Source organism: Pteropus alecto, unplaced genomic scaffold (genome assembly GCF_000325575.1).
Source record: "Pteropus alecto unplaced genomic scaffold, ASM32557v1 scaffold50, whole genome shotgun sequence".
In the NCBI taxonomy this organism is placed as follows: Eukaryota; Metazoa; Chordata; class Mammalia; order Chiroptera; family Pteropodidae; genus Pteropus; species Pteropus alecto.
This window is the reverse complement of record NW_006431918.1, coordinates 8,049,158-8,069,155: the sequence shown is the minus strand read 5'-3', so window position 1 is coordinate 8,069,155 and position 19,998 is coordinate 8,049,158. Positions and strand designations below refer to the sequence as shown.

Genomic DNA, 19,998 nt, shown 5'->3' with positions numbered 1-19,998 from the left:
CAACTATATGTTATCTACAAAAGAAATACTTTAGAATCAAAGACAAAAGAGGTTGGAAGTAAAAGAATGGGAAACTATATACCATGGAAATAGTAGCTATAAGAAAGTTGGATTGGCTATGCTAATATCAGGAAAAACAGACAATAATTACTAGAAACAGTGAGGGATAATTTGTGATGAAAAAACAGTTCATCAGGAAAATATAACCATTATAAACATACGCACAATGGTAGGCTGAAAAATGCCCCTTCCCTCCCAAAAAAGATAACAAGTCTGAATCTCTAGAACTGGTAAACTTACCTTATGTGGGAAAACGGTCTTTGCAACATGATTTAGGATCTTGAGATGAGAACATTACCCTTATCAGGGAGGATCCTATGTGTAATCACACATCTATTTGTAAGAGGAAGGCAGAGATTTTACAATAGAAAGAGAGGAGAAGGGGATGTGAGGACAGAGGCAGAGATCTTCTGGAGGAAATGTAATACTGATTATGGACTTCTGGCCTCTAAAACTGTGAGAGGATATATTTCTGTTGTTTTAAGCCACCAAGTTTTTGACAATTTGTTATAGCAGCTATAGGAAACTAATATACCCATTTAACAGCAGAGATCAAAAATACATGAAGCAAAAACTGACAGAATTAGCAATAATATTTCGGAACCTCAACATCTCACTAGCAAATAAGGATAGAAGGAGACCCCAAATCAGCAGATATAGAAGACTTAAATACAATAAACCAACGTGACCAACTGAAATCTACAGAACACTCAATAACAGAATGCCCATTGTTCTCAAGAGCAAACAGACTCCTCCAATATACACCATATCTTAGGTCATAAAGCAAGTCTCGGTACATTTAAAACCACACAAAACATATTCTCCAGTCACAATGAAATTAAATTAGAAATATACAGAAGAAAACTTGGAAAAGCCACAAATGTTTGGAAACTAAACAATACGCTTCAGGATAACATAAGTCAAAAAAGAAATCACAAAGAAAATTAGAAAATGTTATGAGATGAATGAAAATAAGCAAACAAAATATCTAAGTTTATTGGATGCAGCGAAAATAGCACATAAAGAGAAATTTATTGCTGTAAAAAACAAAATTAGAAAAAAGAAATCAAATTTAAAAAAATTTCCCCCAAATTAAGAATCTAGTAAAGGAGCAAACTAAACCTAAAGCAAGCAAATGGAAGGAAAAAATGATTTTCAGAGTGAAAGCCCAAAGAAAGAAAAAAACAGAAACACAATAGAGGAAAATCAAGTTCATTTCTTTGAAAAGATCAACAAAACGGACAATTCTTTAGCAAGAATGACCAAGAAAAACAGGATGATACAAATTAAACAAAAATCAGGGATGAATGAATAAGGTTGTTAGCATCACTAACAACCTTAGATTAATTAAAATGATTATAAGGCATACTGTGAACTTTTATACCAATAAATTAGAAAAACAAGTACCTAAAAAACCACAAATTACTGAAACTAATTCAAGGAAAATAGAAAATATGAAAATACTCTAACAAGTAAAGAACTGAATTGGTAGTTTAAAATCTTTCCACAAAGGAAATCCCACGTCCAGATGGCTTCAGTGGTGAATAGCACCAAATATTTAAAAAAGAAAGAAACCAATCTTTCACAAAGTCTTTCAGAGAACAGAGGAAAAGGAAATCCTGCTATGAGACTAATATTATCCTGATAATAAGTCTTTCAGAGAACAGAGGAAAAGGAAATTCTCCTTCTATGAGACTAATATTATCCTGATATTAAAGTCAAAGAAAACACAAGAAAATTATATATCAATATTCCTCATGAACAAAGAGGCAAAAATCCTCAAAAGCAATATATTAACAACAAAAAATACAATATATGTCAAAAAAATTTATACCATCCAAATGTGATACATTCAAGAAATACAAGGTTGGTTTAACATCCCCCAATTAATGTAATATATCATATTTCACTTTTTGTTTCTTGTTTGGAGAACTTTTCTCTATTCTAAAGTCACAAGGAAATCCTCCTGCATTATCTTCTAAAAATTCTACCCTTATATTTAAAGCTTTACTATATTTTAATTTTTGTTTGTGGTAGAAGATAAACTTCCACTTTCAATTTTTTTCATATTGATATCTGTTGTTATGAGTGTAAATTGTATCTCCCAAAATTCAAATGTTGAAATCCTAACTTCCCACTAACTCAGAATATGACCTGATTTGGAAATAGGGTCATTACATATGTACTTATGTTATGATGAGGTCATACTGGATTAAGGTGGGCCCCTAATCAGTATGACCGGTGTCCTCATAAAAAGGGGAAATCTGGACACAGGGACAGCACACCGAGGGAGGATGACGTGAAGAGACACGGGGAGAAGACAGCTATACAAGCCAACAAGAAGCCTAGAACAGAGCCTTCCCTCCGAGACCTCAGAAGGAACCAACCCTGCTGAATTCTTATTTGACTTCCAGCCTCCAGAACTTGTTTAAGCCACCCAGTTTGTGGTACTTTGTTAAGGCAGCTCTAGGAAATTAATTACAGTAACTATCTCAGTACCCTAAACTGAAAAGTCCTTTTTCTTACAGATCTGCAATACCAGCTCTACAACAGTTTCTTTATAAGTCCTGGTCTGTTTCTGGGCTCTCTCTTTACTTTGGTTAGTCTACTTCTCCTAATTTCCCCTAATTACTATAGCTTTATAATATTTCTTGATATACAGTAAAGCAAATCCCTCTGAAACCTGTTCTTGTTCTCAGAGAGGGTCTTGGCTATAATTGGCCCTTTACTCCTTTACAATTTTTTTTTCCATATTCCAATAAACAAAAATAACCTATTGAGACCTGGATTGATTTTTATATTGAATTTATAAATAATTTGGGGGAGAATTAACAACCTATCAACATGGGATATCTTTTTTTTTCACTTATTTAAGTGTCCTTTTTGAACAAAAAATTTCACAGTATATTATATATCAGGACTAAGAGTAAACCAAACAATAGTAATTTTAGATTTTCTTTCAAACTTCATAAATTTGTGCCCCCATTTCCCAGGGATTTAGATCCAATCACTGCATGGAGTGGGGAGGGGAGAGGGAAGGATATGTCTAAGGTTGAGAATAATTAGTACCAATTGAAGCTACCATGACTATATATATTATTATCCATATCATCATCAGTGTGGAAAAAGAAAAGGCAACTGGAATAAGAACAGTAGGAAAGAAAACATGTTAGCTTCTGGTCAGCTCTCTTAAGAAACAGGTTTTTAAATGCCATTTATCCAGAAAATGGAAACAAGGATACAATAAAGGTATAAAAAAGTACAACCCCTTTTAAATCTCGATTAAACCTCTCAGCCTTACAGTGTTTATAAACACTGTGATTTGGAACATAATATGCCATTACAATAATCTAATTGCTATACCATTGCAAACTCAGCCATCTCAAGCTGCAGGTCTTGCTGTGTGTACATACAGCACTTTTTAATCAACGTGCTATTCTTAGTGTCAAATATATTGTCATCACTTAAGAAATGTAAATTTCCCATTCAAATGAAAAGGTTAGAAAAGCTTGACCTAGTTCATTGAGAGAAATAAGATCTATGAAGGTTTAGGTAGGTTATATAGATTTATATTTAGCAATAGAAAGGAAAAAACAAGGTTGATGAAGAAATGAAATTGGAAATTTTATTTTTCTCACACAGTATTTAAAAAATCATCGCTTTTAATCTGTTCTTATAACATCTGGAAAGGAGATAACAAACTCATTTTTTCTTTATCTTCTCAATCAAGTGACTACACATGTCACCATTATGAATTAGTAGAGAAGACAAAGCTACAAAAGTACACAAAAGCAAATGTGAGTCTAACTGGGAAACTCAGGACAATTCATCAATAGAAGCCCTCCTTTATTGCCTTCACACCACCTCTCAGCCCTGAGAGGCTTTCTATTGCAACAACTTAAGCAATCAAAGAGGAAGTACCCTCCAAATATGGTCTGTCTTGTTCACTGAGTCTTACAATGCTGGTACATGGATATACAGTAAATACCTGTTATATGAATGAATTACTTTTATTATAATTGGAATAAACTATATATTCTTCAAATAAAATAAAATGTTCCATTTCATCAACTTTTATAAACAGATCTACCATTATTGCTCAGAGTATGCTTTTCTTTGTCTTTTATTCCAGTTAAAGCCTGGGGTTATAAGAGGCAATACAATACAGGTCCATAACATCGGCATTATATCATAAGAGACATATGATGAGCAGTCTGAACTCATACATTTTTAGATTATTTGAAAGTATGAAAGCCTGTTTCTCATTTATATTTCGGAAGCAGTATTTGGAATAATTTTTTTTTTTGGTCCAGGTAATATTAAATAACATAGACCAACCTCTGGGCTGCAAAGGCTGCTCTGGTTTTACCCTGATTCCAACTATTCAGAACAAAGAAAGTGTAATTTATTTACCTGAAAGACTAATCAGACCTAGGTGGGTTTTCCTTCTAAAATACAAAGGATATTATCTTTTGTACATAAATCCAATACTTTGACTACTTTGTCAATCCTACATGTAGCTCTTCATTACTTACAGAAAGCTCTGAGGATTAAAATGGTTAGGAAATATAGTAGTTATGTTCCTCTAACACAAATAAAAAAATGTATTAGCAGTCCACTATCAAAATCATGTTCCTAAAAATATCCTATCCCCCTGAATTAATATTTGGGCAAGTAAATACTTAAAAAAGACATGCTGGGTATCTTAAAATGACTATGTCAGTTAATTAATTCTGTGATCCCCGGCTACCAACGGAGTACTGTACAATCTGTTATTATTCACTGTCCTATAGATCATCTGTTCTTGGTGCTGGTTTGTTCCAGGAAGAGAGACAGCTGCAACATTATATCCCTGTTCAACCTGAGGGCCATCTGACTTTAATTGTAACACACAGCTTGATGTGGCTCTGGCTATGAGAAGCCAAAGTATCGTCTGTAATAATCTGGAAAAGCAGAAACCTGCCAACAGAGGGCTGAAAACAGGGACTTGTGCTGTCTGGCTGCCTGACGGGCTGCAGGAAATATGATTAATGAGTAAGGTATAATGATATCAGGAACCCGATTAGCACCACAAAAAGGTCACAGATCAAAGTAGTATGCATTTCATGAGCTACAATCATTGCATAAAATCTGAAGAAGTAAACCAAAAAGAGGAGGGGGATAAACCTTTATGTGATAACATGCTCACAGATACATAAAATACCATACTAATAATTCAGTCACTTACAGAAAGTTAACAAAAATTATAAAATGAATCAATATGCACTGCACTGTAAAAAAGCTTTGTTCATCATAGGTATATAATAAAGATTTCTGAATGAGTGAATGAATGAATAAGTTCTTTCATAAAGACATGTGAAAGTAAAATAAGTATTTCCCCTAATTATGAATTGATCAGAGATGTAAATATTCAATGATAAACTATATTTGCATTTGATGTGCCATGAATTTTTATATAGTTCTGCTAAGAACGTATGCTTATTCAGAGTCTAAACTATTAAGACATCTGTAAAACTTATAAGAAGAGGAATCACTGGGACAAATGTTTAGTAACTTAATAAGTTATAATAATGTGTAGTTAGTATCATAAAATGCTATTTTGTATATAATTTTGTAGTCGTGTCCGCGTTTAAAACTAGAGTGGGCAAATCCTCAATCTGATTGGAACACAATTTGGGAAGTTACCACCTTCTGTTTTTTGTGCCCTTGGGAAACCCACTCTAAACGGATCTGGCTTTTCTGAGTGAAAGTAAAAGTGGGAGGTACTGACAAGGGATTGGCTTAGCTCAATTCATAGTTAAATTTTCTTAATTGTCAAAATATTGTTGAAAAGCTTTAAATATAACATTTTCAATGTGTCTGCCTCTTATACCAAAGTAAACACACTAAAAAACCTCTTTGCATTTTTAATACTAAATATGATCATGATTAATAGAGAGCTGGTTCCCTTGAGATTTAAAAGTTTGAATCATATTGGAGAAAAACACACTTCCATAATAAAATGATGGGAATATGATTTTAATTATTTTCTTAAAAAGTTATTTTAAGAATGGAGATGAGTATTTATATTTTTCAAATATTATATAAATATTATTTTATAGCATTTTTAATACTAAATATGATCATGATTAATAGAGAGCTGGTTCCCTTGAGATTTAAAAGTTTGAATCATATTGGAGAAAAACACACTTCCATAATAAAATGATGGGAATATGATTTTAATTATTTTCTTAAAAAGTTATTTTAAGAATGGAGATGAGTATTTATATTTTTCAAATATTATATAAATATTATTTTATATCTACCTAAGAGTAAAAACATTTTTTTAAATTGGTAATTCAAAAGGAACCATTCAAAATGAAATGACTAGGCTAGGAGAAAAATCTTTGGAAAAGGTATGTTGGATAAAGGACTTTTATGGAGAATAATAAAAAATCTCTCAAAACAGAATAATAAAAAGAAAAACAGCCCAATTAAAAAATAGGCTAAACGTGTGAATAGACAGTTTTGCCACAGAACATATATGTAGAAAATAAACTGGTGAAAAGGTGATTAACATCATTAATCACTAGAGAAATGCAAATTAAAGTCGCCTACTAGAATGGCTAAAATGAATAAGACTGGTAATACCAAGTTATGACAAGGATATGAAAAATTGGAACTTCACACATTGTAGGTGGGAATGCAAAATGGGAAACGAATTCTTAGCATATGACCCAGCAATTAAACTCCTAGGAATCTAAGAGAAATGAAAACAGATGTCCACCTTAACACATATACAAATATTCATAATAGCCTCAAATTGGAAAAAAACAAATGTCCATAAACCAGTAAATAAACAAAGTATGTTGTATCTTTACAATGGAATACTATGCAGCAATACAAAAAAACAAACAAACAAACAAAAAAAACACAACAAAAAAAAACGCAAAACAAAACGAAACAAAAAAAAACAACTACTGATGTAGGCAACAACACAGATGAATCTTAAAGGCATAACGGCTAAGTGAAAGAAGCCAGGCACAAACAGACAACACATTGTATAATTCCATTTACATTAAATTTCTAGACAATGCAAAACTATAGAATCAGTGGATGCCTGGGACTAAAAGTGGAAAACAAAGACTGATAGCAAACCAGTACAAGCAAACTTTTTGGAGTGATATAAGTGTTCTAAAGCGGATTGTGGTGATGTTACACAACTGTATAAATTTACTAAAATTTATTGAATTGTGCACTTTTATAAAGGTGAATTTTACAATATGTAAATCATACCCGAATAAAATGTATTTTAAAAGGGCAGTCACTAAAAGAAAAAGAAATTGCAAAATGACTGTACTTCCCATTGACTTCTATGCACCCCTGGGAAACAAAGTCACACACCATAGACAGACAACTGTCACATCTAAAAGTCTGACATCTCCTCCAATATCTTTCAGAGCTAAGCTTTGTCTTTTGCTCTCATTTTAATTTAATTTATACGAGAAGCTTCAAAAGCACTGGAATAAAAGTAAAATGCAGTATGGCCCTCAACACTGTGATAGAATAATGCTAGACACTATTTTCCAAGTGCCTGCCACAAGCCCGAGAGTATCCTAGGCATTTTACATACATCGTTACAATTTTATACTCATAATTTCCAAATTACAAATGAGGAAACCAAGGCTCAGAAACGTTAAATAGCCTAGGATTCCATAACCAGCAACGTGATTTATCCAGGATTAAGAAAACTGGTCTAGTCAAAACCTACGTTCTTTCTACTTCCCCTGCCGTGCTTCCCGTATACATAAAACGTGACATTTCAGTAGTAATGAGATTATAATTAGGATCTGAAAGGCAGGATTAAAACACAATTGTTGGTATAAAAGGTAAGAAATGTCATCTAGGAAACTAAAATGCAATAATTTTCTTTGCTTAAATGTAAATTAAAAATACAATGAAATTTTGATTTCATCTTTAATATGGAATATGATAAAATATTACTTTTAAATACTGAGACCAATCTCCCTGATTCCTAACTTTTATTAAAATTAAAGGCAAAAAAAATCATGTTACTTTTTCATAAAACAGAGTACCCATATATCAGAAGACATTAAAGAGCCCCTAGAGAGGATTCTGAAAAGTCATTTCTAAGCACAATGATTATTGTACTTTCAAGTTTCTAAGTTTTCATATTCCAAGTATTACATGAAGAGTCCCTTCAAAAGAGATACAGGATATAATTTGATATCTTGTTTTTATTACCAAAATGTGCATTGGCCTTCTAACCTGGCACACACAATTATGTTCTTTTCCTGGTATGAGAAATCCATGTTAGAAAAAGCACAGCATTCCAAGTTTAACTAACAGTTTTTGCTTATAATTTTGAATTATCACATACATATGAAAGTAACCTAAACACTGCATAAAAGAATAAAAGAAACTGTTATACCTTTCAATACAATAAAATTTTATCAAGTTTATACTGATTCATGAACTATTATGTCACTCTCAGTTATCCCTATCAACTACAGTTCTGTTCAGAAGAGCAAGGGTTAATGATTATACCAACACATGAAACATACTTTGAGGAAAGGCTCATGACAGAGTAGATGATTACTATCTTACCAATCTGTTTATGCGAACAAATTCTTCTGAGGTTTTGGCCCAAGGAGGAAGTTCAACATCAGACACTACTGTCCCATCATCCATCACTCCAAGATTATAATTATTGAAATTGACAAACATCTCAGGGAGATAATAAAATTCAGGAATCAACTCCTATATAAAAATAAAAGACAATGTCATATTATAAATTGTAGGATACTGACTAGATATTCATAAAAGGCCTTGATCATGTCCTATTATGCAGAAAAAAAAATAAACAGAATTGTTTTCTCTTTTCATATCACAGCCCTATTGCAAAGTTTCTATTAAGGTAGACAGATACTATCCAACCAAATTTAAATAACATTTTGCTGGTTGGTTATATGCTTTCCTTCAGGACAAGTTTCATAACCTTAAAATTCTTAAATACCAACATTTAAGTAATATTTGAGGTTTGACAAGAGAGAAACAGAGATTAACATGCTGTGACAATAACAACAACTTAAACTTGATTTTTAAATGAGGTATATGGAATTTTACGGAAAATAAACAAAACCTTTATAAGCATTAAAATGCCACTACCTTGGGCCCTTCATTAACCAGGAAGATATTCATTATAATTAGTCACAGTTAACAGTATATTTGACTCACATTTCAAAACATTCAAGTTTAGTTTTAAGGTACGAACATTGATAAAAATTTCAAAACTTATAAGCAGTCTAGAAAATGACCTGTGTAAGAAATCGAGTAAATTAGATAGGACTTTAAAGGACATTTAAAATACACTTTAATAGAGTATTTAATAAGCAGAAAAATTCAGCCAGCTAGGTTTTTGTGTACAATAGGACTCATGTATAACTATTTCAGAGGTCCTGTAGATCAGACTTGAAATCCAGTTTTGACATGGGTCAGTGACTCAGTGGTCTTTCAGATACCCCTCAGGGCCAGCTATGGCAGGCCTGGCTTTCCAAACAGTTTAGTAAAATAGGGAGGTCATCAGATTTTGGACAAGGTCAGTATGAACTTGCCAGAGCAAAGAAAAAAGATCCAGCAAGAATTAAGCTATTATCACCTCCATCACCCATGTGAAATGTTGCTTGACTGTGAACTGCACACTCTTGGTTTACAATCACAATAATTAACTAGGCAGGGTAGAAATGAGTTTGTCCTCCAAATGCCTGACAACCACCTGGTCATTGGACTTGAAAAACTTAAATTAAGCAAAAAAAATTTTAAGGGAGAACCCTGTTAAAAGTTTAACCATAAATGAAATAAAAAAGTAATCACTCCAGTTTTAAGATTCTCACCTTCAAAAACAATGCATGTTAAGTCTGACTGACAAAAAGGGGAAAGACATATGTGTTATTTTATACAACAAAGAGCTATATCCAATTTGTTTGAGCTAATGTTTACTGCATGAGATGAGTCAGGTACTAAAGTAAACTCTTAATAAACTTACTGCATTTAATCTTCACAATAACTTTACAAGGTAAGGTATCATCTCTATTTTAAAAATGAACTAAGACTCAAAGAAGTAATTTGCCCAAGTTTACACAGCTGATTTATGATAAATTTGGAACTAAGATCAAAACTTTAACTCTAAAGTCTGGGTCAAATCATCAAGTAAGCATGGGTTCTACTTATACGTTTACACAGTGGTAAATATTTTAAATATACGTTTTTAACATACATTCTAAGTTATTTTTTAAAAGTAAACACAAACTTTTGATTCCTTCATAAGAAAACAACTGGTTTACCTGAAAAATTATATTACATATGTGTAAAATACATATACACTACATATATAGTATTTATTATTTAATAAAATTAATCAAACCAGGAAGAATTTTAAAATTATGCCATTATTTACCCAGATATGAATATAAATCTCCTTATAATTATATCAATAATTTGCTGAAGTGTGCATGCAATATATTCCAACTTTGAGAAATTTACTAAAATGTCTTAATTTTACTTCATATTACTTGTGCTACTTCTACAATAAGAGGACTATGCCTACTTTGTGTATTCAAAAATCAAAAGTCGCATTTTGGCTTAACTAAATGCTAATTCTTTTCATTTCAGTAATACCCACTCACCCCCAACTCCAAACCCAGGCCCTCACATTAGAGGATGTTACCCTCCTTTGGCCTATTTTACTCACTATGCTGCTGAGTAATAATTCTCCTAATATTAAAAACAATTATAATGGTTGAATTTTAGATGCTAAAATTTCAAAACAAAACAGACATAAACCAAATGAGAAAATTTTCACAAAAGATATGAAGAAAATTTTTAAATCTTACTGGACCATGTTAAACTTTCAGTTATATAATTTCTATCATGCTAGGAGGAAGGTAATAACTCATCAATTTCCAAAATTACCATAGATTTTATTTGAAATTTCCTATTAAAAATAGATAGCCTGTAAATTTTGTACAATGGACATTCTACAAATATTTCAAAATTAAAATTTTAAGCTTTATTAATTGAAAACTAAGCTTAATATTTCACTTAAAATTTATCAATATATAAATTTGTTTTGCCCCCTTTATTTTTATCTCCCGCCCCCAAATTCCTCCATATCAAGAGAGTAGTCAGGCATTTTCAGAACATTTGCAAGGTCCAGAAGAGAGGCCTCTTGAAGACATCCTCTTTTTCTGTCTTTTGTGAGAGTCTAAGCAAAAAAGATTATGTCCAGGAGGAGCAGTATCAAAAGTTAGTCTTTTCAAAGAGACAGAAGTCACAAAAGAGAGAAGGTTTTCTCTAAGATTAGGGTGGCAAATTTCTTAAAATCTGTAATCAGCTTTCTTTCAGCCTGACAGGAAGGAGAGGGGATGAAGAGGTTAGGCTGAAACCCAGGGGATGGTGAGTGGTGATCAGGGTGACACTTGCCCATATAGCACTTCTGTATGAATTAGAAAAAGGCAACCCTTCTGAGCTAATGCAGTCCCAAGGGAACTCATTTTGGTAAGTGGAATACAGACTGGATTTCTGCTCCTATTCTTTCCTGCAATCACGTACCTTTACATAGACAACAATCTGCCCAACTGTACATGGTGAACTCATGATGGTACACTTAGGGAAGGTATCCCTTGGTACCAGGAATTTTGGCATTAGCAAATATTCCTTAACCCAAGTTTGGTATAATCCAGCAGAGCTGTCTGCTTCCAAAGATCATGTGTCTTACACAGTGAGGATATGACAAGGTGGACTAAAGATGTGAGGGCCAATTTTCTAGGTACCTCTAAACTGAAGACTCCATGAGATTGAGGACTTTATATACCTTGTTCACCACTATACTTTCACAGAGTGTGACACATGTTAGGCGTTCAGTAAAAATCTGTTGACTGAATGGTTGAAAAAATGGTATTTAAACTCGAAGATAAGCAGAGGGGAAAAAAAAAATGAGAACAGTTCAGACAAGGGGAATATTTTAAGAAGAGGTACAGAGATTGAAATATGCATATCATTTGTTTCCGATGATCAATGAGGAACTATTTAATTGGTTTAGAGAAGACTATATACACGAAGTGGGAAATAAGGTTGGAGACATAGGCAGGTTCAAAGTACAGAAAGCCTTGAATGCCAGGCTATAAAGTTAAGCTTTTTTTCCATAAGGGAATTTAAAAAATGAACATGAATTTAAAATAGGACAAATGTTTCCAAGAAATTAACACTGACAAGAAAGATTACAAAGCAGCTACAAAGGACATTATCAAATGAGCACAATAAAATTAAGTAAAGGAGTGAACATATATACTTAAAACATATTACCTCGTTGTAAGGAAAACTGCATAAATAAATTGATAGAAGTCAAATACCCTCTTAAAATAAAATAAACATGCTGAACTCAACTGAGGTACACCAACATGTGACAAAAGAAATAAACAAGTATACATATGGCTTAAATTTTATTAAGGATGACAATGACATTCAAGTTATACAGCAGAATTCCACCTTAATCTTAAAAGCATCTTTCTAAGAACCATGACTTGATAGAATACCACCAACTATTATAGTTAAAAATTATCTCCTTTGACAAATGAAATTTAGTAACAGTCAAAGATTAAGTCTCTCTAATACTGCTAATGTACATTTACAAAATGAAGTATGTTTTATATTCATCAGAATAGAACATTCAGCCCTAGATAAAAAACACATGTTCAGCAATTCTTTAAAACATCAGTAGAAAATGATAAGTAAACAACACTGACAGAAGACAGAGATATTTATAATTCACATTTTCTCTTGACTTGCTGACAATAATTTTAATTTCTATCATTTAATTAGGCAGACGGGTCTTAGATGCAGGTAAAATAGTCAAAATGTATTGAATCATCTCCTAAAATAAAAATTTGAAAGGTTCAACCAGAGGTTATACCACAGTTCAGGATAAGCCCATTGCTTTGATCACAAATCCCAAGGCTTTCATGGCATAATGACAAGGATTGGTTGTGACCACACATATGCTTTAGTTTTCTTTATTACGGTATGATCCCCACTGACATGAATGACCTCTGCAACAAGGCTGTATGATTCTCCTGCTAATCGTCACCAATTCTGGCCATTGAACTAAAACCATTACTTCAATAATACTTGAGCAACCATGACACATATTAATCTATTAACCCAAAGACACAATATAATCAAAATCTAAATAAAAATAAAGATGCTACTTCATAGCTAAAGTTAAATTTTCATTTTATTCTTAGTAAAATATGAAATCATGACAACTTGAATATAAGCACAATAGCAAGATAACTAATTTAACGTATACTGCTTTGGGGACACTGATGGTAATAAAGACGTGAAAGCAAAATTTTAGCATTTCACTATTGGAAAATGATATATTTTATGAAAGAAAAAAACTAAAATATGCTTTCTTAATAAACAAAAAAGTAGATGACCAATATATTATAAAAAAAAAAAGTACATGTTGATATATTTTAACTTTCAAATACTCATTTTGCTAGTCCACAAATAAAAAAACTTAAAAAAAAAATTGATCAGAGTTGAATTGTACCTATGTCATTTTAAATGAACTGCATATCTGAGAGTTTTCAAACTGATGTTTAAATTTAGTTTCTCCTTATTTAGTAGATAAGATACTAACTTTTTCGTTTAATAATAGAAATATAACAGTAAATTTTAAAATTGGAAAGGGAAAAATAATCTATAACCTAAATAATCTAAACAGATCCAATAAATATTGTCATTTTAGATATTATAAAACTGTCATTTTCAATGCAATAAATTAAGAAAACCATAGATTATGCACCAATAGATAAAAGACAATCTATCTCAACCTAATATAGTGAAGAGAATAACTGGGTTTGAGTCTTGTCTACTTAACTTACCGGTCACAGGTCTTTAAATTAATTTAATTTTTCTGACCCTTACTCCCCTCAACTGTCATTTCTAAAACAAAGGATTATTGTGATACTAAGAGATAATACAGAATTCTATATGCACATAAGATCTTATCACTATTAATAATAACAATTATTATTCTTATTAATGTGACCTCTGATAAAAATCCCAACTTGCCTGATCTTAGGGCCAACAGCACATGCACTGAAATATGCCCATCCATAAAGCATTTAACACAATTCTAAGGGCATTTAACAAAACTTACTTGTAAAAATTAATGTGTCCACAAAAATATTTAAGACTTCATAATTCCTAAGTAACTACTGAACTTAAAACAAATTTATTATTTTTTTATTAGCAATGACAGTATGGCTTAACATGTCTCACTTTATGATGAATACCCTCAATATTTCATAGTTTTCTCCGGCTTTCAACACATTTTTTCACTTCCATGTTTGGACTGGACATTTTTACTGAGCCTGTTGCTGTCCCAGGCCCCAGCCTTCAAGGAAATTGTAACCTGGGAAGCGATAATAAACATTGATAACACAAACAACAGGTACTGTGCTGCTACCAGAAAACAAGACATAAATTACATGCCCACATTAAATCCTTTCTGGAACAAGTTGTAAAAGACATACACATTGCTATGTGTGAGTGAGAATAGTTAATTTGGTGTCCATGAGCATATTGATAAACAGTCTACATTTTTTTATTGAACAAAAATATCAAAAGATCATCAGTCAAAAAACAAATCATAGCTGGAATGTGTTCATTTTTGTAATTCAGGAAGACACCATCATTTTCTAAGTGCCTTAAAAGATTTTTTCCTCCCTAGTATATAAGTAGCAGAAGAATAAAAATATTCAGTGTTTCAAGTGATTTTTATCAAAGGACAAAAAAAATGATTCATTGTGGACAAAAAAAATACAAAGTTCAATGCTAAAAAAAAATTAGTACAGCAGGTCCTTGAATAATGTCATTTTGTTGTTTCGCTTAAAGCTGCTGTCGAGTGAAGACTTACTGCACATGGATACATCATCTAACTGTTAAAGAAATGTGACTAAACTAACAACTCTGCGAGTTATGCATAAGGTATGCATAAAAACCAGGATAAATATATAGTTCCGTTAGACTGCGTTTTACATTTTTAAGAGAAAGGTGAGACAGCATGAGTACACTGTAATGTGGATATGAGTTGTGAAAGGGAGAAAAGACTGGTGGAAGGAGAGTGACTTGCAAAAAAATAAAGAAAAGAAGAAAAAAGAAAAGGGAGAGGGAGAGAGCGAGGGAGGGAGCACAAAAGCCAGAAATGTGCAAAAGATGTGTGGAAAAGAGTAAGCTTAATTTTACTTTCATTAAGCATTAAAAAATTCTGATTTAAAATTATGTCTGAAAACAATAAGAATAAATTCAAACTACCAAATCATTTAAGTTTAAAATTTTTTCTTAAACAAATGCATCAAGAAATATATTTCCAGCAATTACGATTAACTATAGTTAAACACTTTCATATAAATGACTATAATGCTGATGTTATCAGCATCCATGAAATGTATTAGGGTAGACAGTGTGTTGATAAAGAAAAAAAGGAAGCTAACTTATCTTTAAATTACAGACTCCTGGGATTTCAGAGGTAGTAAAGGGCGAGTCAAAGGTCTCATGTTTTACAAAGCTCACAAGACACAAATAAAACTACTATGATCACCTCCATTTTCAATTATCATTTAATAAACATGTGTGCACTTAAAACTAATAAGGGTTAATTTTTAAAGCTAAAACTAATTTTTGTAATATTAGTGAGTCATTTTAAAAAATATTATTATTAAGCAATATCTTTTTACTTAATTATAAGTACTGAATATACTGTACTGACCATATTAAGTTCATAACTTAATACAAATTTTACATTTATCACTAACAATACAAAATGAATTATAAGATAGGGTTTTTAAATTGAATATCCAAGATACGGCCGACCAGTGATAAGATATTCAAATGGACTTCTTTCATAAAGCTGTAACAGTAAGAACACGATCTGTCTTAACTATAAAAATGTAGAAAATTGAATTGACAACTCTTGGTCAGCAGATGATAGTCAGCTTTCAGCTTTCTTGGGGACAGAAGAGCCCTTCCTAAAATATGTGATGTTAGCAGCCTATTCCATGTGGAACACATATACATTTGGGTTTTGTCGTGCCCTTCTGGCTGGGGTGGCCATACAGTCTCTTTTTTCTCCTCAAATGACCTATTTTCCCTAGGCTCCTTCACTGACTCCTCTTTTTCTGGCATCTTTAAAACTATCCATTCTTTCATATAGCCAATATGTACTGATTTCTAACTAAATACAACGCAGGTTCTAAATGCTGAGGTTCCAAAGTGGACAAAACAAAAAGTCTCCACTTTTGTAGACCTCTAGTGATGAAGACATAAAGTAAATAAACTGCTATATATGTATCATGTCAAATAGTGGCAAATATTGTACAAAAAATAAAACAAAATAAGAAGACAAAAAATGATTTTAGAGAGAGTGGTCAGTTTAAGTTTACTCTAAGGAGGTGACTTTTGAGCAGAGATCTGAATGTAATAAGGTGATGGGCAAAGCAAGTAGGTGGGGTAGAGTGGTTCAGGCGGAACAGAGAACATTTTATGTAATGCCACTCAAACAGGAATGGACTTGGCATTATTTTTATTTATTTTTTTTAGGTGAGGCAATCCTTGGTTGATCTCCAAGATTGCAAGGACCTTGTCAGCTTACAATCCCTTATTATTTTTTATTTTTTATGCCTAGGTCTTCCTAGGTGGTCTCCCATCCAAGTACTAACCAGGCCTGACCCTGCTTAGCTTCCGAGATCAGATGGGATTGGGCTTGTTCAGGGTAGCATGGCCTGAACCAGGCTTGGCATTTTTGAAGAGGAACAAAAACAAAGGCATGTGAGGTTGCAGCAGAGTAAGAGAGAGAAAGAATCAGACAACACAGGGCCTCAAGTGGCTATAGTAAGAACTTGAATTTTGTTCTTAGAAGAGCTATCATTGGAGAGATCTGACCACAGGACTATGATCTGATTTACAATACAGAGATTATTCTTGCTGTGCCTATGGAGAAGACACCATGTGGGGAAACAGGTTAAGTGAGAAATTATAGCCACTTGGGCTAGGGCCCTAGTAACAGTGGTAATAACTGGTCAGATTCTGGATGTTTTCCGAAGGTTGAGAAGATAGGCACTAGGGTGTGTGTGAAAGGGAGGAATCAAACTAAGCTTTTTGAAGGCCAAGCAAACTCAGTAAATGGTGCATTCTTTTACTGAGATGGCAAACACTGGGGGAAGAGAGGACTTTTTGGGGGGTGGGTAATAATTGGAGAATATCAAGTTCAATACTGGAACATGTTCATTTTAAAATGCTATGGGCTAATTAGAATTGAGATAAAGTGCTAGGGATCAAGTGTTGATGCAAAAGAGATCCAAAGACTAAGCCCTAAGGCACTCCAATGATTTAGGGTATGAGAACAAGATAATCTAGTGAAGAAGCTGAGAAAAAGGTACACAGATAGCCAGGGGGCAGTGTCTCCTTATTTCAGAAACCAAGTGAAGAAAATGTTACAAGGAAAATGGATCAATTAATTGTGTCAATTATGCTGACAGATCAAGTAGTAGGAAAACTGAAAATGTGCATTGGACAACATGGAAGTTGTTCATCAATGACTCTGACAAGACTGGCTTCAATAAAGTAGTAGAGAAGTCAACCATCGTCTATAGCAGTGTATGCTAAACTACAGCCCATGAGCCAAAAATGATCTGTCTCCTATTTCTGTAAATAAAATTTGATTGGAACTCAGTCATTCTCATTTGTTTCATATTGTTTTTGGGCACTTTCGTGCTGCAGTGAAAGAGCTGAATAGCTGTGACAGAGATTGTGCAGACTACAAATTGAAAAATATTTATTATCTGGCTGTTTACAGAAAATTTTTGCTGAATTGACCTACAAAATTAAGCCAAATATCTTTAAAATATTAATAAGGGTCTTCTTATTAGACTACAACTATCTTTCAGTATCTCTCCCTTTTTCATGTGCATGAGACCAATTAGCAGGCCAATAAAGCATTCTCCAATGTGAAAAACATTTTCTCTAACTTTGTTCAAGTCATTTTCCTTGCTCAGAATACTCTTCTACATTTCATCAATGTATTAATTTAATAAATATTTAATTTAGTGCCTACTATGTTTCAGGCACTGTTTTAAGCTCTCGGGATAACCTGAGGAGCAAAATAGTCCAGAATTCATGCTCTTGTGGAGCTAATGTTCCAGTGGGATAAGACAATACACAAACGAACAAATGTATGTATGTCAGATAGTGAGTGATGTGAAGAAAAATCATACTGGAAAGTAAGTAAAAGTGCATGGAGTGAAGGATGTAACTTTGAATAGGGAAGACAGAGAAGGCCTTACTAAGAAGGTGATATATGAGAAAGGACTTGAAAGAGATGAAGTAAATCCATAAGGATTTCTGGAGAAATTATTTAAGGAAAGGAAAAATAAAGCAAAAGGCCTCGAGGTGGGAAGATACCTAGAGTATTTGAAAAATATCAAGGAGGTCTTCCTGTTTGGCTAAAACAGAATGAGCAAGGAAGCAAACAGTATGGTAAGCCTACTTAAAGAACTGGGCAACACTTCTGAACTATTTACCAGGCAGAATACAAAGCATCATTAAGGGTCAGGTCTAAAATGGAGCCATCAAGACTGCATAAATGATCCTATATAATAAAGGTAAAAATATGAATTATTTTTATTTCACAGGAGAAGGAGACCATATTAGCTTTAACTAAAAGCAGTCTTTCAGTTTTAGCATGATTTACAGTTTAAAGTTTGGGAGATCATTTGTATTTCCCCCAAATGATCCTCAGTATCTCTAGAAACTCCAAGATGATACAAATAAAGGTCAGGCTATAATTGATATGATTCCATCTGAAATACAATGTTATATCTCAATAAAATGTTTACATTATTATCGTGATTTCTTTTACATTTCTTTTACACTTATTCTTACACATTATTTAATATATAATTTAAACATGCTTTCTAAAGTGTTAAAATGCAACACTTTTAAAGAGGTAAGATGAACAAAAGGCACAATTAAATCCTCAGTTTTAGAAGGACCAACTATAAGGAGGTTCTTTAAATAGCCTATATAACCATATATTGCATATTTTTCAAAGTATTTGAAAGTAAATTGTAGGGTCCAAATTAACTGGTAATCAATATAGAAAATGGGGTAATAAATCAATATCCTGTTCAACCTACAAAAATTTTATGGTTTAAAGAAATAAGGTGTGTGGGGAGGGTGGTGGTGGTGGTGACGGAATATCCAGATTGGTAAGAAGGGCAAAGTGAGTCCAAAAGGAAATTTCTGTGCCTCTGAACATAATGAAATGATATTTAAGAATGAAGCAACGCTTTTAATCAGGCTCCAATCAACTTGACACTTGGAATTTTAAATTCTTTTAATTTTTTCAAACCTTTCCCTTAACCTTCGTTGTACTCTACTTCTGCATATAGATAGATGCCCTATATAACACTTCTAGAAAGTGAGAAACTATGTAGCACAACAGCAAGAACTGAAATTCTAGTATTGTCTAGTAATTGGGACTATTTTATTAAAGTCTGCTGGGGCATTCAGAGGAAAGCAAGATGGATAAAAGCCTTTATTATTTGTAAAGAAACAAAAATAATGAGCAAAATAAGGAAGAAGAAAAGGAAAGAAGTTCATGTGGGTTTTGTTTTTTTGTGTGTGTTGTTTTTAATGTTGTAGCTGTTTTGCATGGATTTATCTTTTTTTTTTTTTACAGTATTTTAGGGGAAGTGTTTGTGAAAATAGATCCAGACATGTGCTAATTAAAAAAATCTTGAGAGAAAAAGACTGAGATTTAGGAAAAAGAGACAGCAAAACTACAGGGATCTATCATTTGCACCTTGTCTATCA

The 19,998-nt window shown here is 32.7% G+C and overlaps 1 protein-coding gene across 1 annotated transcript in view; it reads right to left on the bottom strand.

Moving 5' to 3' along the window:
• LRBA (LPS responsive beige-like anchor protein) overlaps nucleotides 1-19,998 on the bottom strand; it is a 558,252-nt gene that overhangs the window by 117,861 nt on the left and 420,393 nt on the right. The window contains exon 49 of the mRNA XM_006906268.3: nucleotides 8,668-8,820. Within this exon, the coding sequence (XP_006906330.1) occupies nucleotides 8,668-8,820 (153 nt within the window). The remainder of the gene's footprint in view (nucleotides 1-8,667; nucleotides 8,821-19,998) is intronic.